At 45.6% G+C, this 25886-nt stretch overlaps 1 protein-coding gene across 1 annotated transcript in view; it reads left to right on the plus strand.

Annotated features, from left to right (window-relative positions):
- Window positions 1–11332, plus strand: part of ofcc1 (orofacial cleft 1 candidate 1) — a 74457-nt gene extending 63125 nt beyond the window's left edge. The window contains exons 18-20 of the mRNA XM_030349708.1: window positions 5321–5578; window positions 10721–10862; window positions 11064–11332. Coding sequence (XP_030205568.1) covers window positions 5321–5578; window positions 10721–10862; window positions 11064–11137 — 474 coding nt within the window. The 3' untranslated portion in view covers window positions 11138–11332. The remainder of the gene's footprint in view (window positions 1–5320; window positions 5579–10720; window positions 10863–11063) is intronic.
- The last annotated feature ends 14554 nt before the right edge of the window (window positions 11333–25886 follow it).

Below are 25886 nucleotides of genomic sequence, written 5' to 3' on the forward strand. Positions count from 1 at the left end.
TTATTTTTCGCCGTGTTGTCTTCTGATTGGTCGGTGGGCGTGAAAAGTGGGCCGACTGGTTTTGATTACTAGTCTACGGCCGGGAAAAAAAAAGAAGCAAGAGGGGACCGGGGGGGGGGGGGGGAAGGTCATGACAAGGTCACGAGGTCGATTCAAGTTTGGGAACCCAGTGTTGTTATCTGTTGCTGAGGCAACAGCAGGGTGCCGCGGGAGTGGGTGGCAGAGGAAATGTCCTTTTTGCATAATTACAGTCGTCTCCAGATGCTTTATTTACATTTGACATGTCACCAAACACAGTGAAATGTCAGCCGGTGGTATTTTGACAGTCAAGGGCACAGCAGACCCTAATCTAAAATGTGCTTTTCCTCCCCGAGACACGGATGTTATTAGACCGGGCCCTTACTGAGTGGAAAATTACTTTTTTTTAATTCCCAGATACTGTCTGCCCTCTTTTTTAGCTGTTGGTTGTGAGTTTGTATCTTAATTTAGGTATGAATATGGGTCATTTTTTTTTATAGATATATATATCACCAAAACTGTTTTTTTTTCGTTCCTTTTTCAAATGTAGTGCATTTATCCCCTTAATCTCCCAGGCAGTGATGTCTTTTTTAGGGGTTTGGGGGGTGCGGGGGTCTTTTATTTTTTTAAGGCAGAGAAAAAAAACAGTTTAAAATCCCCCTCATGACACATTTCTTTTGCTTTAACATTCTCACACACGACTTAATATGATTGACACGCCAGGCCGTTGTATTACAATTCATACGGGGATATTTTATTTATTTCGTATAGGATTTAGCTTAATTCATAGACAATTTAGTATACAGTTCCTATAGGATTTTCCCCTCAAGAATGTCTCGCACCAGGTAGCGGCATTTATATGCAGAGGGCCTTTTATTCCTGCGTTCACACGCGGAAATGATGTGACACAGTGGGTATAAAATCCCAAAATAAAATAGACAGACTATATTAATGCACCGTGGTGTCATGGTGTCTGTCCCATTGCCATCCCCACTTCCCGCATCCACCCCCACCTCCAGAACCACCAACACCACCCCCACCACCGACACCACCAACCTCCCACCTCAACCCGCCCCCAACCCGCCTGTGCATTTGCGGTAATGTCTACAAATTCTCAAATTTATATCCGTGCTGGAAAACATGGTTTGCTGTTTATAGCCCCCCCCCCCCCCCCCCGCCCCCTTCCCCGGCTAAAGGGAAACAAGGGGCCCGTCTCTGCCGATGCCAGTCAAAAGGACTGACGCGGACTCTATCAGATTTCAAAAATACAGGCCCCGACAATAAATCCCGGCTTGATTGGGCCGCAATTGGGTTAGCTCACTTGAATGCTATCTGCTTAACCCACAGCTGGCCCGGCTGCTCCGCGCAGGCATCGGACCTAAATCAGTCACTTAGTGCCATCGAAATGGGACAATGGCGGAGCAGGGGAGAGGAGAGCACTCAGGGTCCTGGGGACGGGAGCCATGCAGGCTGTGATCGCGTAACGCCATGCCGGGCGGACCCCGGCAGAGCACAAACAGAGAGGAGGAAGGAGGGCGACAGAGGGAGCCCTCCTCCTCCTCCTACTCCTCCTCCTCCCCGTCTTCCTCTTCCTGCTCCTTTTCCACTACTTCCTCTTCCTCCTCCTCTTCCTCCTTCTACTTCACCCCCTCCCCCTTATCCTCCTACTCCTCCTCCTCTTCCTCCTCCTCCCCTTTACCCTCCTCCTCCTCCTCCTCCTCCTCCTCCGTCTGACTCCAGACACTGAAACCGCCGCCACCGCGATGTGTTGTGCAGCCGTAGCCTCGTCGTATAGCGTTGCGTGAAATGGCATCAGCCGAAAGCACCCCCCACACACACTTACACAAACGTGCACACACACATCAACAAAATGCATACAGAAACACCTTTTCAGGTCTTTGTCTGGGGTTGTCAGGTGGATTTCACACGGTGATTTTGCGGGTGTCCCCCCGAAAAACCTGACGGAATTAAGAATAAACATTTGCTGAGGCAAACACAGAAATACAGGGAATATATAGAATAAAGACGATATAGACAACCACAGCATTCACAAAGGCTCCAGCATGACATGGTTAACCGGCTGGAAAAGGTGGAACGATTTGTAATCATATGGATATGTACAGTGTTTCCTCGTGTCTTGTTTAGTTATCTCCCATAGTTGGTTTAAACTGTCTGTACAGACCCGTTACATTGCATGTCATTTTTTTAGCTGCGATTTTTTCCAAAGTGGCTGACATTAAGTGCATTCAACAATCGAGGTGCAAGGTAAGAAGGGCAAAAATCATGCGGTTTCATACATTTCATCAAATATGAAGAAATGAGGTTAGAACGCTTAAACTAGTGAAGGGTAATCAGCAGCAACCAAAATGTGTTGTTTCAATAATCAAAAATAGAAATGGATACAGTAAAAAAATACTAAAGTAGCCTCCACTTAAAACCCAAAACGTTGATGAGGCTGTGTCAGACAAACAATTTCCCTGAACTGCCTTCACTTCTTACAAAAGCCGTTTCTAGTTTGTGTGTGTGTGTGTGAGAATTTTTCTCTTAAAACAACCAGCAGTACTCATCAACAGTCCCATTCACACTCTATGAAAACAGAGTGATTGCGGCCCCAGCCTCTAACTCGGTGCCCATTACCTCAGCAGCAGCAGCCAGCAATCAGCCAGCGACACATCGGTTTCCTGCGCCCTTCCTAAAACTCAGGACCCCCTTCCAGGAGGGCGATTACTCTAATGAGTGTCCAATTACAGATTTAAAAAAAAAGGTGTCGTCCTCCACTTTGCCTAAATGTTTGCGCCTGGTCTTCCTCTTCTTTTTAACTTCTCTGCACTTGTTTTTCTGTGTTGTTTTTTTCTGTGGATTTTTTCTTTTTCGGTTGTTGTTGTTGACATTTCGACAACAGTGCCCTTCTCCCCCGCCCGGCCCAGTGTCGTTGCGCGGCTCCAACCAAGTCTCTAATTACAAGAGCCGTAATGGCCGCCGCTGTTTTCGCAGGAAAGTGCCTAGAGTTGTGTTTGCGCTAAGCGTTTAGAAGTGCGGCGGTGACATTGATTCACCGCCAAATTACGCCTCTCCTTCAAAGCGACCCTGCCACTCAAAGCCCCCCCTTCCCTCCAACCTCCCCCCCCTAACCCCCCCCCCCACACACACACATATGCACTCCTCAACTAGTGCTCTGTTTTCTTAAACCTATCATAATTACTGAGCCAATTACGGGAGGGGGGGGGGGGGGGTGAGGTCACCTTGAGTTTTAAAAACTTGGGTTGAAAACTTCCAACTGGATTGCATGTCTCCGCCCGAAGTGTTGTATGTCATACAATATATATGTGTACATTCGTATGAATGAGCGATGTATACCGGTTAGACCTGGTTGACACCGGCCTGTTGAGTGGACGAAGGCTATGGTGTTGGCTTTTTTAACTGAACGCAATTTTCGTTTGTTTTCTGTATTCAAGTTCTCACTGTTAAATATCTCTGTACGGCGGAGGGATGTCATGTTTAAAGTTCTGGGGTTAAACTAAGGGCCTGAAATTGACTGCCCATATGTGCCAATGGAGCCGAAATGCTAGCAAATGTTTATTTGCTTGATATTAGCCAACTTGAACAATTGGAGATAAATTACAAAACGAAAAAGTAATCAAATAAAACTTAAGCTTGTTAAAAGCAAATACCTTTTTGTTTTGAAAGCATTCAGTAATTGCTGACTTAAAAAATATTTAAAAGTCACCATGTACTGTGTAAAGTAGGAGGAGCTATGATGACATCACTTGCGAGGTCTCATGCTATAACTAGGTTCCTGTCCTGAGAACACAGACAGGAAGTGGACCCTGGCTCCCAGAAACCCCAGCAAATGTTATTGATGCGATAAGCCTTAGTTACAAGACTCATGTTTTTGTGGTGTGTGTGCACTTTCGTGTGTGTGTGTGTGTGTGTGTGTGTGTGTGTGTGTGTGTGTGTGTGTGTGTGTGTGTGTGTGTGTGTGTGTGTGTGTGTGTGTGTGTGTGTGTGTGTGTGTGTGTGTGTGTGTGTGTGTGTGTGTGAGAGAGAGAGAGTGGCTTCTGTCTTTTCAGTTCATCTGATGTGAAGGCTAAACAACGCTAATGCATGTAATCAGTAGCCATTACAGGCAGACACTGTTTTAGGAGAGAGAATGTGTGTCTGTGTGTGCGTGTGTCTGTGTGAGAGTGTGTGTGTGTGTGCATGAGTACATGCAAATGTGTGTGTGTGTGTGTGTGTGTGTGTGTGTGTGTGTGTGTGTGTGAGTGTATGTGTTAACACGTGCATGCATGTGTGTGTGAGTCTGCGTCAGAGAGCGAGCGAGGGAGCTTCCATGATCTTCACACATGGATGACTTCGAGTTACATGACCTATATAACATGTTACACGCTCTGCTTGCTCCCCGTGTCTCACCCTAATAGAGAAGGGCAGTGTATTACAGGTGCAGAGTGCAACACACACACACTCACACACACACACACTCACACACACAGATGCATAAATATCTATGCCACCATCCATCTCATGCGCATGCATGATCTCGAATATAACCTGATATTTTACCTGTTAGTGATCAGCCCCCATAGGACCTGCACCCACTCAGGCATTAACAGCTTTACGAATTTGACACTGCTGGTGCATATCTAGTGACTTTGGTGTGTATGTTTAGCCTATATAAGCGCCTATCATAGGGGGGAGGGGGGGAGGGGGTCCGATGTGACTGACTATAGCATGTTGAGGCCCAATACTGGTTTGGCAGCATTGTTGGTTTGAATGAAAAGGTCATCATCACCATCCAAAAGCAAATGCGGTGAGCATTAGCCTAATGCAAATGCATTATGAAACGGTGGCTTGAAAAGCTTCCAAGGGCCTTCTGCCTTAATAACGTTTTTGGTGGAAAGACAGTCATATAGTTTATAAAAGGTCAAGGAATCGTTAGAGCAGGAGGAAAAAAGGCTGTTTGCTAGCTTAGCCTTTGTTGAAGGTTAAGTGATAGTTACGTGTGAACATGGTTTAGATAAAACATGGTAATGTCTGTACAGTGCTTTACTGTAAGCCAAATGAACTACAAGGCATTTCCGTGATAACTACAGTTCTATTCAAGACGTATTACTTTCTACAATTTACATCCACATCATAAAAAACATTGTCGTCATTTCCTTAAATGCGGGTGATAGAGACTTTCTCATCGCCACCCTCACTCTTCACTTCCAACCCTTACACCTGTGTGTGTGTGTGTGTGCGTGTGCGTGTGCGTGCGTGCGTGCGTGCGTGCATGCGTACGTGCGGGCGTGTACCCCTCCAGGTAGCGGTCAGCGACTACATCTGGGCAGGAAAGGAAGAGGAAGAGAGCCCCGCGTCCGTGCCCGTCTCCGGCGACACCGCCTCAGCCTGGATTGGTGGTGGTGGTGGTGGTGGTGTTGGCGGTCACGGTGGTGGTCGTGTCCCTAACGCAGCAGGTGGCGAGCTCAGCACCCACGTGTCCATCTACACCCTGTACCTGAGCGGCCTCCGTCAGCGGTACCGTCACTTCCTGCGGCAGGCGGACGGCAGCATCGTAGAGGTGAGAGGCACGCCCGTCTTCATTCGTTCTTCGGTCCACACACACGTCCATGTTGACGTTAAGCAGACACTTTGGTTACCCTTCAAAATAAGGGGACATTAATGAACCATTACCTAACATTGGTTTACGCAATGATAAATGCCCTGGTAAATGAAGTATACTTTGATACCTAATTTAACATGAAGACCCTTAGACTTTCCTTTGAGTTGGACTTGGAGCGGGTTTGTCAGCGGGTTTAACAGTCGTAAGCATCTAACACCGGTACACTGGCAGGGATGTTATTCCAAATGATTCAGTCATTTGCCTGAGATTAGAAAGTGAAAGTACACATTTTCCTAATCACTAAAAGTTTCTTAAATCCCAAATTGGTACAGATGTGACAGAACGAGCCGCCTTGAGCTGGACGATGTTGGTTGAAGATGCAGGATACGCTTTGTAAGATGCAGAAATGTCAACACACAAATACGTGCTTATAAAGAGAGGGATAGCGAGAGAGGGAGTGAGAGCATAATAGGGAGAAAAGGTGAAGAAAAACAAAAGGAAAAGGAAAATCTTTATTTCTGATTAGTGCACATCTATCCGTTTGTGAGATGTGATGGGACAGAGAGGGACTCTCTTTTTCTCTCTTTCTATAAACCATTACTTAAAAAGGGCATCAAATAGAGACACTGGTGCAAGTATGTCTTACAGGTATATGGATGCTCTTCTAGACAGGAGGGAGAGGCCCAGTAAAAAGGGGAAGAGCTTGGTTAAGAAAACCGATAACATAATGTTATATGAGCTGATCCTACAGTAAAAAATATCGTATTCTTTCATTGTATCCGTGTCAAACAAACACACACACACGCACACACACACACACACAGTCAGGCCCAAACAAACACACACACACACACACACAGTCAGGCCCAAACACACACACACACACACACACACACACACACACGCACACATGTATGCACGAACACATACACACTTTCAGGAAGATGGATATATTTTTATATATATAAATAAATACTAGTTTTATGTACAGAGTGATCTCCAGGAATCACCATAGGGCATGCCTGGCACTTGCGAGAACATTTGAGATGATTATATTATGGTTTTATGTAACCCTGGCAGAGCGATGCTCACGGCAGGGCGGATGCAGAATGCATATGTGTGTGTGTGTATATCCCCGCCCCCCCGCCTGACGTAAGGTGACAGCTTGACGCAGACAATAGAATAACCAGGGAGATAATGTTAAAAAAATACACTAAATAAAATAAAATGTAATAAAATAGCCAGTAAAAAGAAACTGTTGAAAATACTCTATGTATATATAGAGAGAATTTATATATTTTGGTGTAGAGGTCCAGTCTCTCTCTCTCTCTCTCTCTCTCTCTCTCTCTCTCTCTCTCTCTCTCTCTCTCTCTCTCTCTCTCTCACTCCCCCTCTTTAAATTGAGTTTAAAGCCACATTTTATGTTTTTTCCAATTACGTTTATTCCTTTTTTTTTGGCTTATCCAAATGCGGTTACGTTCCAAATGTGTCGCACTGCGATCGCGATCGTGAAGTCAGATTAGGAGGCAAACATTACATTTACATTTAGGATGTATGATTTAGAGAAATAAAATAAAAACGAAAACGCATCACACTTTTAAACATAGGCCGACACCGTCTCCAGGAACCGTGAAATGAGACAGCGATGGTAAAATGACAGCGAGAGAGACAGTATTTAATTTGGGCTCCGTTTGGTTTGGCAAAACATGACTCGGTTGCCCGGTTAGGAGTCGTTTAAAGAGAGCAATAAAACTATTTAAGTAGTCGTTATGTGTTTGCTGAGGGAATATTGACGGATGGCTCATTTCCTCTGAGGAGCCTAGTTTAAGCAGAGGTGTCCTGGACAGCCGGGCCCGCGGGGGGCCCCTGTTCCTCCCTTAGATTAACATGGCCACAGCTCCCGGGGCCCTGCGAGGTTTACACAATACCCACACTACCGACAGCCGGATTTAGGCTAAACGAATAAGTCGAAAAGCAAGCCCTGCGAGTGATGCCCGGAGCCACGTTCCCCAGCATTACACTGTTTGGAGAGCAGAAATGAAGAAGAAGAAGGAGAAGATTAAAGATTAAAAACAAACTGGTGTGTCCTGTTTGAGAGAGAGAGAGGGAGAGAGGGAGAGAGAGAGAGAGGGAGAGGGAGAGGGAATGAGAGAGAGAGAGGATTAAACAAAAGTGTTGCTTGAACATATCAAAATAATAATCTTGCTGTTTAATCAACCGTTGTTGAACTAGGTTTGTTGGGTGAATGTTCTGCTCTAATTTGCATTTCTTTTACCGAATTGCACATAACATTCACAAAACAAAAGTAAATATTAATGACACATCATTTGCTGTATCCCTTACGGCGGCCTTCCTGCAGTATTGACCACGTCGGAGCAAAAAAAGTTCCGGATGAGTAACAACAATAGAAAAAGGAAAGTTTAAGCAACGTTTTTTTTCCCATCAGTGTTTCAAATAAAAGACATTAAAGGTAAAGCGAGGCTCATTACCTATAAACAGATGTTCCCCAGCTGCATCTCGCAGACATTTCCACAGCGGCGAACAACTGCTCGGGCCGAAATTGCAGGGGGAAACGCGTCTTGGATAACCCAGGACCCTGGCGAAGAGGCCCCGTAACGGCTGAGTCTGAAAAAAAAGACACGCAAGCAAACACCAAAAACAAGATGGCTGATGCACAAATGAAATGCAGGCAAAGTCATTATCTTCCCCACTAAAACCACAGTGGGTTTATGTCCCTCTGCGTGGCGCGTACCTTGCGGGCGTCGTGCTTTTAAGTGTCGTCGGACTTATAAAACGATGGGACGAGCCAACTGCGCTCCTTCGACGTCTCGCCTTCTCCTCCATATGGGAGAAAGGCAGCATATGTGGGGAACTGGCACGGCTTCTGTAAAACTTCCATTAAAGATGCACAACTAAGACTCTGCCAGCTTGAATATTACCTCTCGCTGCAAATTTATTTATGGTTTGGAAAAAGCGCTGAGGAGGGGTGTTTTGAGTGTGTGTGTGCGAGTGTGTGAAGAGAGGAGCACTTCCTCCCCTGCAAATTTGCTTTCCTGTGGTTCTTTATTTGATGTTATTTCTTTAATTTTTTTTGTTATCGCGTTTGAACAGTGTTGTCAGCACTTATCGGCATTATTAGAGCCATGACGTTAATTTACATGATGTTTTTAATTGTAATGTAATGTAAAAAATAATGATAATAATAATTGCCCTGGCTAGATTGACACTGTCGCTCAAGAGATGAGGATTTATAGGCCATAATTACAATTAAGGATTCCATGCAGCGCTGTTTAATTTTATAATGATGGTTACGATGACGGTGACGAAGATGATGATGATGAAGGGGGCTGCTGATGAGCAAAAAGCAGGGATAAATACCAGCGCAGTGAAAGCAAGTGTGTGTGTGTGTGTGTGTGTGTGTGTGTGTGTGTGTGTGTGTGTGTGTGTGTGTGTGTGTGTGTGTGTGTGTGTGTGTGTGTATCGTGTTGCCTATAATAATCAGTGCCGTTAACTCTCTCATTATTAATGACCTAGTGGCCGCGGCTTCCCGTGACTCAGGCCCAGCGTCTGTCTCCACAGGGCAGCACTCCCTCGCCGGACCAATATTGACCTAATTTCCCATTCAGATAATATGAAGGAGTTAACCTTTCAGAGGAACACCTCGCAGCAACAATAATTGACAAACGGCCATCTGACTACCCCTCTCGCTGTAATTACTGCAGCGCGCTGCTTCAGAAATATGACTGATTTATACAGAGCATGAGTGATCTCTGTCTGCCGTCTCCCTCCCTCTCTCTCTCGCTCTCTCTTGTTCTCTGGCTCTCTTTCTCACTCTTCTCTCTCTCTCTCTCTCACTCGCTTTCTCTGTCTCTGTGTGTGTGTGTGTGTGCGCGCGTGTGTGTGTGTGTGTGTGTGTGTGTGTGTGTGTGTGTGTGTTTGAATTCTTTCTGTTGACTTTGTCCTTTGTGTTTATTGGGGTATGTCGGTAGATGAGAGAGAGAGATACAATAGACGGGGAAGAGGTGTAGTATAATGAGAGAAAGAGAGAGAGATCGTCCTTCACATGTGTTGAAGAGATGAATGCCTCCCTGGCAGCCATGTCTGCTAAGCAGGAAGATCTTCTCTAAAGCACACCACATATAATTAACTGGCAGGTTTAAACTGGTTTCAAATGAAGAAGCTCTCATTCTCATGTTCGCTCAACTGCCTCTGTGTTCCACCTCTCTGCGACTTTATAAACGCACCGAGGCAACGTTTTTTAACTTGATAGCGCCGTGGTATACTTGTAAGTGGCAGCGTGTAGTGGAAGGCAATTCACACATGTTTCCTCTTTGTGTCAAGAAAAATTGCATGCATGTTTTTTTCTCTCTCAATTCAAAATGTTTTTATTCACTTTATGTTTTCTAACAGAAAGGTGAGTATGACTTGATACCACAGTACATAAGTAGGCCGGAGTGAGGGCACTACATTTGCTCTGAGGCGGTTTTCGAAAGGTGCAGTTGTCACCAAGTGTATGTGTGTGTGTTCCTCCTGGGAGTGTGAGCGTATGCAGCAGGCCCAGAGTCAGAGACTAAATGACAACTCTGCTCCCAGGCCCTCTGGGAGAATACCAGCTCTGCCAATCAGAGTCCTTGTCAGGCAGCGCGAAAGTTCAGCTTCTCTCACACTCTAAGAATCGCGGCTCCTCATGCTATGTGGGTTGTGTTGGTGCACAGGCTATAATAAAATAGAAACACAAAATAGACAATAAACTATGTGTTCAGATATGATTATAGATGTAATAATTTATCTAGAATGATAACCTCTGTATATTTTTTCATTTGTGTATAGTGACTCATTTAGTTGCTTCTGTAGTTGGTGTTTAGTTGCTCATAATTAGCATAATGAACCGACTACTACTGCCATTACGATAGCTACTGCAAAAAGCAAAATCTGCTTATACCAAAATTATAAAATAATAATGCAATACACACGACGACACAATGCTTCGCAAGAAAGGTCAATAGAAATAAGCACAATGTCCTAAAATTACTGGTCAAACAGTACAGACCTATCAGTGCAGTCAATTTATTTTCCTGATGCGTTTCAATTTTCCTCAAGGTGATTGGTGATATAGAGGGCGCTGATACCAGATGCAACATGGGGCCACAACTCACTAACCTGGGCTTCCATTGTCAAAAGGACGAAGAAGAAGGCTCAAGCATCCACCAACACGTTCAGAAGAGGAGGAAGCCATTTTGGAGTGAGTGCCAGGTCCCTGAGGGGTTGTGTATTAGGGGAGATTTAAATGACATTATAATTTACGTCAAGACAATCTGGATAAACTCTTCAAAAGCATGTGCCCTTAAGTTTGATTGGCAGTGAGGGCTTTTTTTCTTGTATTGATTTAATTGGGTTGTTTATCTAACTGTATTTTTACTTGTTGGTTGTTTCTTCCCCACAGGATCCCACCGTGTTGAGCCAATAGGAGAGAGTGGGTGTGGCTTTAATTTGGAACTCCAAGAGCTGAGCCGATGATGTTAATACATTGTTAGCAGGAGCAGGTGTTGTCTATATATATCTATTTATTTATTTATTTAGTCATATTTATATGGCATCCTCAATCTCTATGTACAAACATATGGCATAGTAAACCACTTGACATTTATTTTCCTTAGGAGGGTTGTTGATAACAATACAATACCCAGTGCAAATTAAAGCCTTCTATCTACATTGATGTTAATACCTTATTTATTTCAAAACTATAATTTAACAAAATGTGTGTGTTAGACTCAAGGCAATCTTAGAAACAGTAGTCTATACTAGATAATAGCTTCATCAAAGTATGAACCATTTTGTGACATAGAAAACAAAAATGGTCAGCAGACGCGCTGCGCTGCGCAGACACAGTGAAATATGCAGATTCCCAAAGTCACTAATCGCTAGATGAATGATAAAATACCAATATTTGGTCCACGTCAAGCGGGATAATATCCAGGGCAGAGTGATGCCTATCGGTGATGTGTCCTCTGGCCCGTGCTCACCGTAATGAAGCAGCTCACAAATCAGGCCGTAATGGCCGCCTACTTACACATATTGTTAATTAAAGGTTGTGAGCTTATTAGCATGTGTCTCCGGCACGGGGCGAGAAGGAGGTTCCGCAGCGGCAGTGGGGGTCTGCCGGTGTCGCCGAAGAGCAGGGTTGTAAAGGTTTTATAGATAGCTAACCTATCATACTAAACCCATAGCCCCCCTAAAATGGGATCTTAATAACCTGTCATTTTCATTGATGATGATTCTCCCTTTATGGGCGGCCATTATGGATCAAGTTCTGTGGCCTGGGCGGGGAAGGGTGATGGCGGGCATTTGGGATTGTCGTTATGGGCGGGGGACGACGGGGGGCTGGGGGACGACGACTTACTTTGGCCTTGAGGTTGATGGCTGCTCGGCCCCTTGTATTAATTGCACACACAATCATGCACACACATACACACACACACACACGCCCGGCACAAAAAACACATGCACATACGCACAATCCCAAGCATATACACATACCTTACCCTACCTAAATCAAAAGCGAATCAAGCGTTCAAATCCAGGGATTGTTTGTCAAAACCGTGTGCTCCTCGGCTAATGACATTGGGAGCCCGGGTTTATCTCCGTTGTGTTTTCAGCGTTAGGACAGGATGTGTGATGCTGTCTGTCGTATGACAATGGCCAGAGCCCTGCAGAGCTAATGCGCTCCAATTAGAGATCACTCCATTAACAGTGACAGAGCTACACCCGCCGATTCAATCAGGCCCCCTAATGAACGCTAAGCAGAGACCCTGGCTCTCCGAGATGACAGGAAGCCCTGCTCGCTCTCTCTTTCTACCCCCTCCCTCTCGCCGTCCCTCTCTCCTGTCTGCCTGTCTGTCTGCCTGAATGTCTGCCCTTCCTTTCATCCATCTCTCTGTCTGATTTGAATCTCTCCGTCCCGCCTCTCTGACTGCCTGCTTGTCGTTCCTTTCTTGGGGTCTATCTATCTGTCTGGCTGTCTGTCAGGCTGTATGTCGGATTGCTTTCCTGTTTGCCTCTCTGTCTGTGTGTCTGCCTACTTTCCTGTCTGTCTGCTGGTCTGTCTGTCTGTATGTCTGTCTTTATCTGCCCACCTGCCTCGGTCTTCTATCTTCTTTCTTTTTATTTCAATTCTCTTCAGGTCTTTGTTGTCGGTGTTTTCCTCTCTGCGGCGCTTGACGACAAAACTGTTTGTCGTCAAGGTCACATTTTCAGAATGGAACAACACAGCAAAGCAAAGAGTGATACATATTCCATCGGCCCGGGCGTTTGTTTTGATATGTTAAAATGGGTTTGATATGTTAATAAGCCACCCATTCGTCCTCCCTGGCTGTTGTTCTTTTTCACTTCCTGGTTTACTTTGTGTGTGCTTTTGTGGAAGTGTTTCATCTATTCATCAGCGACAAAACTATGCCCCCCCTACACACACAAACACTCACACACACACAAAAATACACACCTCAAAATATTTTTCAGTTGCTACTCTCCAACATAAAGTGGGAATGGGACAAAAGGTATTTCAACGGTTCAAATATTTGATTGTTAATGACAAACACCATTTCACCACAAATTTAAAATTCAAATCACTCCCTGGGAGCCATTTTTCTTGTCTGGGGGTGGGGAGCCCAACATGCCGCCAGGTCTGTCTCCCACAATTGCTGATTTAAGTAAAAAAAGAAAAGCAAACCCCCCCTTTTTTTTTTTTTTGCTGCGCTATCATAAAGGAGCTGCAACTTTTTACCCCATAAAAGGAAGCGAAGAAAAAACGAGTGCATCGGCAATGGAGAGCGAGGCTCAACCCGGAGGATGTTGGTTGTGGGGTGGGGGCGACGGGGAAAGAGACGGGATTGGGGGGGGGGTTAAAACATAAAAAAGAAAGAGAAATAACACTTTGTCTAATTCTATATTGATGTAGCTGCTGAGCTGGAGGTGCTCACGTGAAACAGTTTGCATTTAGCAGGAGCCCCTGCCGCCATCGCTGAGCCTCCGCCACACACACACACACAAATACACACGCACACACACACACACACACACTCACACTGGGACGGGGCAAGCACTCGCGGCAGGGTTGGTGGCGACGCGGCTCGGCTCGGTTTGTTTGAATTAAAAGGTTGTCCGTCGCCACGGAATAAAATAAATTTTAATTCGTCGGTTGAGAAAAAGTGTCAGGTTTTGTTTTTCTACGGCAAAGAACGCATTGCTTAGTGATTTTTTTCATTAAAAACGTTCACACGTTGGCCGTCCGTAGCCGTCGTATGCTCTGGCTAGTCGCGGCGATGATGATGAAGTGTGTAACGACGTGTTGAGATTGTTGTTTTTGTTCGAGGCTTCTTTGAGATCAGAGATGGACGCATCACCCTTTTTATTGAGGCTCTGTTCAAATATTTATAGTTACCTGAATTTTATATCTTTTTACTACACTACAGGTGTGATGTGCAATTCATTTACAGAATTTTGAATAAGTTTGACTTTGTTATTTAACAAGGGTTTTCATGCTCGTTCAATAAGGAAGGTCAACATCGTTGGATCCTTTCCAGTGAGCAAACTTGCTTTTCACTCTGGGATTAATGCTACAGGTTGAGCCAAACGGTATAAAGCCCATGTTGAGTCTGCCTTGATGCTTTACATTGATCAAACCCCCAAGCCCCTTACAGGAGCATGTCTCACGTCCACATTCTCTGCTGCCGAATCTGGTAATCTCATCATCAGCAATGCTACGATATTGTATTAGCTTGTTGTTTTGTCGTTGTTTTTGTCCGTCCGTCCTCCGTCCAACCCGCAGTAAACTACAGGGATTTGTTTACTGCAACCTGGACACTGTACAGGTCACTGTAGTAACACAGCCACCAGGACGATATGCGAAACACATCCAAAAACGGTCCCAGCCTCTTGCACCTATTTTTGGATTTAGGCCTTCTGTACTGCCCCTCACGTCTCCGTTGACCCCCTGAACGTGGCTCTCTCTGCTGCTGAAACCCCCATGAATGCACGCCACCACCGCCTTGTCCTATAGATGGAGAGGGGGGGGGGGGGGGGGGGGGGGGGGGGGGAAGGGAAGGGGGAGGAAGGGGGGAAAGGGGGGAGGGACGGAGGTCCCGTATGGAGAGACACGCGTCAACGTTGCCGTGCCATATTTCCGAGGCATCTGGATGGATCATGTGCCTCTCCGCACACATTTATTTATTTCCCCCCCACCCCCCACCCCCCCTCTTCCAGAGCGGTGTCGGGGAAAAGGCAGATGTCCTTCCTCGCAGGAAAAGAAAACCAGAAAAAAGTGTAAAATAATAATTTGCAATGAGAAGAAAGTAAGAGGTGGGGTTATGGGGGCACGAGGGAGGGAAACGAGTGGTGTATGAACAAAAAAAACACACGATGATATTTATATATATATATATTCTTTTTTTTATTATTTATATATATAAATATATGAATATGCAAATTGTGTCACGACGTGGAACCCAGTAATGAGTGGGGAATGTTGTCGCCGTCTTTCATTATGCAGAGGTCATTGCTTAATGCCAGGCAGCTGGGCCCAGCTTCTTCTCCCTGCCCCCCCACCCCTCATCCACCCCCACCCCCCCAAGACCTCCTGTCCTCTTCAAGCTACTTCAACCAAACTACAGTCTGGCATATAAAAAAGGCATATATATATAAAGTCAAGATTATAAAAGCAAACCCCACTTGATTATAGACACATGTGCGCACGTAGGCTACTGTGTGTTTTTGTGCGTGTGGGCAAATAAGTAATCGGGAAAAAGTTGGCAATTGTTAGCACATTTACGGTTTGCTTCCATGCACATTTGTACATATAGGCTTCATGCAAACCTCACCCACATGCATGTGTTTGATTCCCAGTGTGTGAAGGGTTGCAAAGTTGGCCACAGACACAAACAACCCATGTTGATGATTCTGTTAGCGCCTGGTCCTTATCGTTATGTCCTTCCCAAGAGTCCACACTTTGATATCAGGAGTATTAAGAACCTTTCTTCCTTCACTTCTTTATCTAAATATTTTCCCCAAGATCTATGATAGCATCTGCCCACCATTGAGCTATGGGGGCTACTATTAGGTAAATCTCTCTCTCTCTCTCTCTCTCTCTCTCTCTCTCTCTCTCTCTCTCTCTCTCTCTCTCTCTCTCTCTCTCTCGGCCAACTCACACTCACCCCCTCTCTCACTCTCTCAAATGCACTCTTCAAATAATCCTGTGTTTGAATGCTAAAAATGTAATGAACTTCACGGTTCATTGTGTCTGACATTGCTTAATTAATGGGTGCATTTAAAGTACATAGGGCCCCGGTAATTGATTTATATGCATGATTTGCACATACAGCTGTTGGTTCCTGTAGGAGACTCATCACTCAAACCGTGGCTGCTGCTGCTGATGATGAGGCTGGCTAGGTAATGGTGGAACAGTCGATCCACCCCCATTTTTTTTTACATATATACGATTCATTTTGTTTATTTGTCAATTTATTTGTTATTATGTTGTTATTTGTACGATGAGGTTGGGTTTGGTGTTAGTTTTTTTATGTCCCATTTCCAGCAGAACATAAATTATACGAAAAGTCCCAATTTCTTTTAACTTAATTTGGCAATTAACCCAATGAGTGTACAGGGGACGACATCAGGCAGTGTTTCCTTTATAAGACGCTGCATGTTTGGGCCTGGACCCGGTTGGTTTTGAGCCACACAGGGCAATTAAACCTTCTCACGCTATCATGGCGGTTCAGCTTGGCTGTCTCTCGCTATTAGTCAGCGTGGTTGGGCTCTCCAGAAAGACTGCTTGGGTTAACGCCTCTGTCAGGACTCGCAGGACTAGACGAAAAACACCATCCAGAAAGTGGCTGTGGCTGGGATGCAGGTGAGTTTGAGGCAGGTCTCGACTTTGGTGGTATTCCACACACACCTGCCCCCCCCCCCCCCCCCCCCTCTGCTTGTCCGCAACACAATGTTTGATCATAAGCGTTGTGATGGAAAACATAAAAGAAATATGAAATGAGTCACATGAAAGAACATTTGTTTTTCCAAAGAATAAGGTCTAGCCACTGTCTTATTCGAACGTGACATCATGCCCATCTGACATTAAAGTCAAGACATTAGTCAGGCTTTGTCCCTTGCGGTTTAAATGTTCCACACATCTTTGAAAAGTATGCCAACAAAAGGGGCTGAACTGAGTGAACTACCATCAGTCAATCACCTTTCAGAATGAATAAGACCAGGTCAGCAAGGGCTGATCATGAATCTCATCTCATTGTATTTATGAGCCTGCGTCTGGTTGTAGTGAGAGGTGTTGAACACCCGCTCTGGAGACCCAGGATAAGAGTGGCTCATGGTCATGGATGTAATGATGTCATTTGGGAATCATAACGACGTTGCGTGAATTGTAATATAAATTGTACCCCGGTGTCGAATCACAGGGTACGACCAGTACAGAGTGTCTGTTCCGAGACCTGCCGGAGATCCGGGCTCTTATCACCCTGAAGAAGCTGGCTGAGGAAGAAAGCGATGAAGACGATGGGCAGCAGCCCCACCCACACCCTGATGCTGGATCCATCAGCCACACTGGTAACAGCATGGCACCGGTCAGAGAGAGATGTTGCGTCAGGGGATTTATTTATAATTTAGACACTCCATGTTGTCATTCTTACATCAGCTGCATGCAGCATCGGTCACGCTGTGTTCACGATAATGCTAATCAGGTTCATACGGCCATATATGTTTTACCGTCGGCTGGAACCCTGTAATCGGGGGTGGGGTGGGGGGGGGGTTTGATATATTTATTCATACATTTATCTATTTATGAATATGTTCATTCATTATTCAGGAATGTGTCTGTTTGTGAGTTCCACACTCATGGTGTGGATGGTTTGTTCCTACTGCACCTGACACCTATGCTGTGTGTACCATTTAGCCTCACGGTGTCCCCTGCTTGTGTTTGCTTAGTCAAACCATACAGGGTTTGCTTATAATTATTGTTTCGTGTGGAAAATCTGGGGGTCAGTGGCCCCTGTAACCATTATTTGGTTTTTTACCGAACCCTCTGTGGAGCCCAGATCAATCTCTCACTTGGAGAACATTCTAGCATATTTCTATCACCAGCCTATTGATTTTCTTTTCCCATGCACAGGCCCTCTTTGTAAAAGAGAGGTGGTCTCGTGCACGACAGATATTGGAAGCAGCCCGCTGTGTGCGAACACACACACATACCTGCAGTTGTACATATGCACGCGTGCTCGTTCACACACGCAAGCACACCACACACACACACACACACACACACACACACACACACACTGTTCATTTATTCATTGCTGTGTAGACACCCATAGGCATTTCTTTGTACGAAATGCATGCATCGGCATATTGAGTGACTTTTGATCACTGCCACACAAACACACACACACACATGCCGTCTCCTTGTTAAGCAGACAGCAAGTGAACCATGTCCTCACTGAAGTGTCTCACTCTTTTTATTACACATACTAATCAATATGGAGTGGCCTTGGACCAGGGAGCAGCCACCTCATCTCTCTCCCCTACACTAACGCCCCTCTATCAGCCTTGTACCGCTGAAATGTCCCTCTCCTCGCCCTGCACCTTCAACTTCACCTTCACGTCCATCCATCCATCTATTCACCTAGCCCCTCCCCCCTCATCTGCAATCACATCCTGTGTACCTTTAGCCCAACACAACCAGGCACAGAGTTTGCATCATTCAATCTCAATTCACCACGTGAATCCACCATTTATGTTGACTTGACTCTGTGTGTGTGTGCGTGTGCGTGTGTGCGTGTGTGTGTGTGTGTGTTTGTTGCCCAGCTCATTCCTCCATCCGACCATTCCGTCCATCAGCACTAAAGCCTGCCATGGTTAGAAAATAAGATAGCCTATTTTTTGTGGTTGTCCTCTGTTCTGACATGCAACACGCAGTGATGGATAGAAAGTGTAAAAGATAAGGAGAGAAACTTTACGGGAATGTTTGATGGTTACACCAAAAGATTGGGAGAGGGAATGGGAGGCAGACAGAGGAAGGGAGGGATGGAGAGAGAGAGACAGAGAAAGAGAAGGACAGCTTTATTGTCATACATAACATGGCTGTACAGGGGAGAGTGATTTGGATATTAATAATATATTAGTTTTGCAGACCACCATCCACAATGTCTGAAAACACCATGAAACATAATTATTTTCTGTGTGTGTGTGTGTGTGTGTGTGTGTGAGTGTAGATTTATACATGGGTATGTGTGCGTCTGCATGTGCATACACACGCATACATATACACGCAAGCATGCACACACACACACACACACACACACACACACACACACACACACACACACACACACACACACACACACACACACACACACACACACACACACACACACACACACACACACAACCAAGTAGATTGGGATTTGAAATCATTCACGATGCATGTCCCTTACATGCAAATTGAGGACGAATGTTTTTCAATGCAGACGGATCGGGTTCAAATTGTGCTACCGTTTGGCAATGACAGAGAAGCCAATGCAAGCCTTGTCCACGTGTGTGATCTGTCGACATAGCCAGCACAGTGTTGTATGAGAGCTGAGGGCCCCTGGAGCCAGCAGGGCCCGGAGACAAAAGAGGTGCTTAGGCTTTAGGGTAGGGTGGGGAGGGGACAGAGAGCTGAAAGATTGTGCTGGAATTTGTCAAAAGCCAATAATCATTCTGGCGCAGGAGAGGAGTACTACATCAGAGTGGGCGAATCAATATCACATTACTTTGAGTATGGGGGAGTATATACAAGACTCATCAAATTGATTATTTTTGATGCTACAATGGCAGTTTCATTTTGCGAGCTCCCCTCAACAGCAACTACTGTTCAATTACGGGCCCCAGTGTGTTTGTGTGTGTGTGTGTGTGTGTGTGTGTGTGTGTGTGTGTGTGTGTGTGTTTGTAATGTGTGTTTGTGTGTGGGTTGAATAAAAAGACAAATGGGTATTTATTTGATAAAAAAAAGCCTGTCTGGGAATTGAAATGAGAAATGGCATGTCACAGTCATGCACTGGTTAAAAGATGACTTCTTTCATTGGACATTGAAATTTCATGAATATATTTTCCAAAGGCCCTCGAAAAACAGAATTCATCATGGGGTTTGTACAGGCCATAATGTCACAGCAAAGATTAGTCAGTTTCCTAATGTCCTGTTCACGTGCATGCTGTGGCATTTGTTTGTATGTTAATGACAAAGTATTCTGGCCTGCAAAAAAACACAATGCATTGTTTTGTCTAAAACCCATTTACGACACATATTGAGAAATTGCACAAAAATGATGAACGTGAATAGCCACAGTGCTATCCATACCGCGTTGCATACATACAATCTAATTTTATATTTAACAGCAGGCCCAACCAAGCAATGGAAATGCACGTACAATCGTAGTGTATAAAGTGTGACAGCACCACAAAATAAATCCACAAACCTCAGCACAAAACCCTAAGAGACACTTCCAGGCCAGGCACTGAAGAGACGCTATAGCACCGTACACATAAACACACGTCTCCCCTCGCTCGTAACCCCAACTTTAGCTCACTTTGCATTCCATAAGAAGTTGTGAACCGTCTGTTAATGATGGTCCAACTGTTGCTAAGAACCGACTCCACTCCCTCCTTCCCACCCCCCCATCCTCTCCTTCCCCACGCCGTCTTAATAGCTCTAGGTCTTCAATATGGGGCCATCATGAGCGACAAGGCGCAGCGGCTCCTTGGATGATTAAAAAGTCATTTCCTTAACTGTCCTCCCAGGATTTGCGCCTTTTTTTTTTTTGGTAGCAAAAGAAAAAACAGAAAAAAACATTAAATTGCTCCAATCAAGCATAAACGTCTCCTGCTTGTGGTGTAATTTGTACTGCTGTTCGCATGGTGGCTGCTTATTTGTCATTCTTTTCCTTTGGCGCTTTTCCCAACTGCCTTGATCAACAATTAATGGTTGAAATTGCTTCTCTGTTACTTATGGCTGCGGAGGCAGATGTGGCTATGGCAAAAAATTACAGAAAAAAAGAAGAGGAGGGAAGAGAAAGACGACACATGGGTTGAATTGTACATTAGGAAATGAGTTCAAGTTTGTTGCGATAGTCTTGCTCCTTTTCCCCTTTCTTTCTTATAATAGTTTTTGTAGACTGGTCACAGATTTCCGTGCCCTTCATTTTCCATATTTCTTGTTCTGCAATGCGGCGTCTCTGAATTATTGCTTTATTTTTCTATCTCTCGCTCTCTCGCATCCATCCAAAATAGAATGGTCTGGGGTACTCTTGACCATTCTATTTCCTCTCAACAACCACCCTCTCTCTCTCTCTCTCTCTCTCTCTCTCTCTCTCTCTCTCTCTCTCTCTCTCTCTCTCTCTCTCTCTCTCTCTCTCTCTCTCTCTCTCTCTCTCTCTCACCCTCCCTCTCTCTCTCTCTCTCTCGCTCTTTCTCTCACACTCTCTCTCTCTCTCTCTTTCCCCCGTCTCTCTCACTCACCCATCAATCTCTCTCTCTCTTTCTCTCTCTCTCTCTCTCTCTCTCTCTCTCTCTCTCTCTCTCTCTCTCTCTCTCTCTCTCTCTCTCTCTCTCTCTCTCTCCCTCTCTTTCTCTTTCTCTCTCCCCCTCCCTCCCTCCCTCTCTCTCTCTCCCCACACAATGACCTTTAGTCTTTTTTCCTCTCCCCCCCTTCATTGTGGGGACAGGGCTGGGGCCTGGCATCTGATAGAATCAATATTCTATTATGATAGTGCGTGGAGCGTGTGGGGCTTTACAACTCTGCTGTAATAGTCTCCTTATTTCATCCCATGGCAGCGCATGGCCTCGGGGAGCCTGCAGCCTTCTCCCGGGCTCTACGCTCCCAGCATCGCCCCATTTCCATTACCGCCACAGACCTCGCTCCCCTCCTCCACCACCACCACCCACCCTCCATGACCAGAGGGCTGGGGGGCTGCGGGGGTGGGGGGGACAGAGGGGGAAAGGGGGGAGGTTTGACCGCGAGGTGGGGGCTGAGAGGGCCTGGGACCAATGTGTGTCAATAGACTGTGTAATAGCCAGGTCTGGGTGAGATGCTAGGGAAATGGCTTGGTAAAAGGATTTCAAGTATTGAAAAAGATAAGAGAGATAATTGCCTGGCTGTATCCCTTTTTTTTTTTGTATTTGGAGTTTTGTACTCTCCGTGTTTGGCCGTGTGTATTTTATTGTCTGGGACAAATTCAAGCAACGTCATCTAGTGTTTGAACCCCGGTACGCTATGTTTTTATTTTGCGGACGATACAATGTGACAAATCTCGTCCATCATGTGGCTGAATCGATGCTTCGGCCACCGGCCACCCATTCAAAAGAGTCTCTGTCGGTGTGGCCTGTTTTCCTGGAAAGAACCTTTCTAAGAAAAGAGGGAGTGTGTTCAGAGATCAGAGTTAGCTGGGAGACATGTCACCCAGTGCATCGTACCCAAAGCGAGTGCGTTATTATTAAGTAGATCAACCAAGGCCTCACATTCACTCGGCTGGTCAGATGGGAGAGCTAAATGCCAAACGTTAGCATGTTAAAAGATTGCGGATTTCTATGAGGGCTCCCATAAAATTTCATGCCACTATGGACACCATTCTGCAATAATTAACTGATGTGATTGTCTACGCAGCCGAGCGTGCGGAGAAACCGCTGCGTTTAAATGTCATTTAGGCAATAGCGCGGATGTCTTTTCTTTCTAATCGGGGAATAAAAACATTATAAGGTTAACACGGACCGGCGATGAGACGTGGCTTAATACGCTCTAGCAGCCATGCTCTGCTCAACCCTGCGCCCAAAACTATTTCACTCCAAAATGTCACAATTTTACTTCTCAAGCTCCCCATCCCGGCTACAAATGGGTCTCGTGTGATAAAACAAAGATTTGCAGGTGTAAAATATTATGTTAAATATACCCATAAGTCACAGCCATCCAACACAAACGCTTCCGCTTCCGATCTTTTCCAAATATATCACAGGTCTATTTTTCCACGCTAGTAATATTCATCCAGGAACGGCGTTTTGCTGATGCATTTCTTTCCATTCCCCGGGAAAAGAACTGAACAAACAAAAACAAAACAAGTTGTCCCCTGACTATGAAATCAGGCTCTTCAAGAAGCCCCCCACCACCCCCAAAACCCCCCAGCCCCTCCACACACACACACACACACACACACACACACACACACACACACACACACCCCTCCAACCCCCCAACGCCCCCTTAAACCCGTCCCCACCTCTCCCTTTGATTGAGAGCTCAACGACGGGAGGATGCGTGATGAGACCCCCCCCGCCCCAACCCCCGCTCATCTCATATTCATCATGATGTAACCGTGAGCAACCAGGATGTAAATTACCTACGTCTGGCATCATTCCAGCACATGCTATAAATGAGGTAATCGTCCTTGACTATAAAATTTGCATATTCAAGACTTAATTGCTGTCATTACATTTTTTGCGTAATTCTATTAATTTAACAGAATGGGGGATTGGAGGCCTTTTTATAGTTATAATTTGCAGTAAAACAATGTAGTCCCAAAATAGAAAAAAAAAAAAAAGATAGGTAGGGGGCAAGAAGGGACGTTCAGTGAAACTCCGGCCCTCGGAACATCGCCTTGATCATGTGGATCCATCAAAAAAACACGCAAACACAATCAACATGCAAACAGAGACAAAAAACTTTTCTCTGCCAAGATGCAATCAAACAAGAAGCTGCAGAGTATCTGTGTGTGTGTGTGTGTGTGTGTGTGTGTGGCCCCAGCAGACCTACATTAAAAACTCTCTGGGTCACACCCGGTCAGAGACAGGAAGTGCATCATTAAAAGGGCCACGTCTCGTTATCACATTGTGTGGGACAAATGAAGCCTGCGTCTCCTTAACAAAAAAAAGCAGACGAGATTAGGGGCCCTCCTCCTTTCAGCCGCGCTCCGTCCTTAACCTCCTTTTGTGTGTGCGCGCGCGGTACGGGATGTCGTCGAGCGTGCTCAGCCAGGCGAAGGGTGCAATAGAAGGGTGCAGGCGGGAGCGGGCTTATGACACGGAACAACGGAGCCATCAACTCCCATTTATGATTCCCGCCGTGACCTCGGCAAAGACGTCGGCGAGGTTCAGAAGCGCGCCCGGCTAAGTGCCAACAACATTCTGCAACCCGCTGCACTTCCCCGCACTTTGCTGACCTTAAAAGTGTGGCCTCAATTTCACCGAAAGGCTAAAAGAACGCACACGCACGTACGCTCACGTACACAGACTCCGGCCCCTTCCCCGTGCTGCCTTTGCCTGTGTGTGTCGACTCTGTGTAGCGATGGCCTACTTTTATTGTGCTGCGAATCATTCTTTGTTGTTTGCTGTTCCTCTTTCCTCGGAAAAGGGGAAACAGCGGAGGTATTACGTGGACGTAATGACGTTACGTGTGCTGTTTGTTCTGTCATGCGGCAATATGTAAAGTTGTTCATAGAAATCTTTGAAATAGACAAAGCTTATTATTTTTTGTCCATCGGTTTCGTAACCTTTCAGGTGAGAAAGAAAAAGCGATGGGCAACGTCTCAAATGATGACCTCTGGGATCTACTTTTGACTCTAGCATTGCAGCCAATGCTAAACTCAGTTAGCAGACTTCAGCAGAGATATGAGATAAGCAAATCACATCCGGTCAAACACATCCATTCCTGTGGGTCTAAAACCTGCCAAAAGACGATTTGGACCCATTTATAACTGTGTGCCGAGCAAGAACATTAAGCCTACAGTGTGGTCACCGTGATGCGGCAGGCAGGAAGAACGCAGACTTTAATGCATGGCCATGGCCTTTATAGTCTCCATTTTGCCCTAAAATCGGTGAGGACGTGCAGTGTGCCAACTCTCCATGTGCACCATTCATTTTTTTCAAAAGGTGCCCGAGAAAAATCGCGTACGAACCTTGGGAGGGCCAAGATGACGTCATTTGTGGTTCATGCCAACTCACACAGTTTACGCCGGGCGACAAAGAATTAGGTCACAAGGAGGGAGCAAAACGGTCCACTTGTTTCTAACAGTATCTCTCTCTCTGTCTCTCTCTCTGTCTCTCTCTCTCTCTCTCTCTCTCTCTCTCTCTCTCTCTATCTCTCTCTCTCTCTCTCTCTCTCTCTCTCTCTCTCTCTCTCTCTCTCTCTCTCTCTCTCTCTCTCTCTCTGGCCCTCTCTCTTTCCCCAACGTAGCGTCCGGGTTGACTCCGGCTGACACTGACCAGGTGGCGCGGTCACAAAGGGTTTACCCGGAGCCGGGGAGCAGGGGAACAGGTAAGGCCTGACGCGCCGGCGACGGCAGCGGCCCCGGATGCCTAACCTAGCGAGGAAACGCAGAGCGCTGTTTTGACCGTGTCAGGTGACATCAGCTCAGCCGCACAGCGCCAGGGCGTGGGCAGACGGTACCGTCTTTAGTCTCCATCTCAGCAGCTGTGTGTGTTTGTGTGTGTGTGTTGGGTTGTGCGTGTGTGTGTGTGTGTGTGTGTGTGTGTGTGTTGGGGTGTGTATGTCTGTAGTCTGGAGAAGCTGTCAGGTATGCACACTCTGGAGGTTGTCAGAGTGCTTTGGTGTGTGTGTGTGTGTGTGTGTATTTTTTGTGTGTGCGTGTGTGTGTTTGTGCGTCAGGGTCGGCGCCAGCAACCATATTCCGGGAGGGAATCCAGCGTCACACGGAGTACACAGATTCGCTCTTAACCAGTAACAGCCTGTAACATCTGATGTGCATGGCCACTAATATATATATATATATATTTATATATATATATATCCATACAAACATGTTAGCATGGCTGTAACAATCAAACACACAGCACACAGCTTGTAATAGTACAGGCACACACCAAGAAGGACACAGTGCTTCCACCAATTAAACTAAATACCAAAATGTATTTTTACATTAAAAAGATTACCCCGCCCCCCACCCACACACACACACTTCAAACATCTCCTTATTGGTTGCAGAGATGTGGTGTTTGCAACCAATTATGTGACATTTGCATAATTTGTGATGAAGGTGTGGTGTTTGTTGGCAACGCCACACATCAAACTCAACCCTCCACACCTTTACAAACAATTAGGACGCATCACTAATTATGCAAATATCACAAATTGGACTCAATCAACAGTCATAGGACATTTCATGCTAGGACCTTTAATTAAAGTACATTTATTCCCTAGTATATCAACTTGTGTATTAAATGAACCATT

The sequence above is a fragment of the Gadus morhua genome, chromosome 23 (assembly GCF_902167405.1).
Source record: "Gadus morhua chromosome 23, gadMor3.0, whole genome shotgun sequence".
Classification (NCBI taxonomy): Eukaryota; Metazoa; Chordata; class Actinopteri; order Gadiformes; family Gadidae; genus Gadus; species Gadus morhua.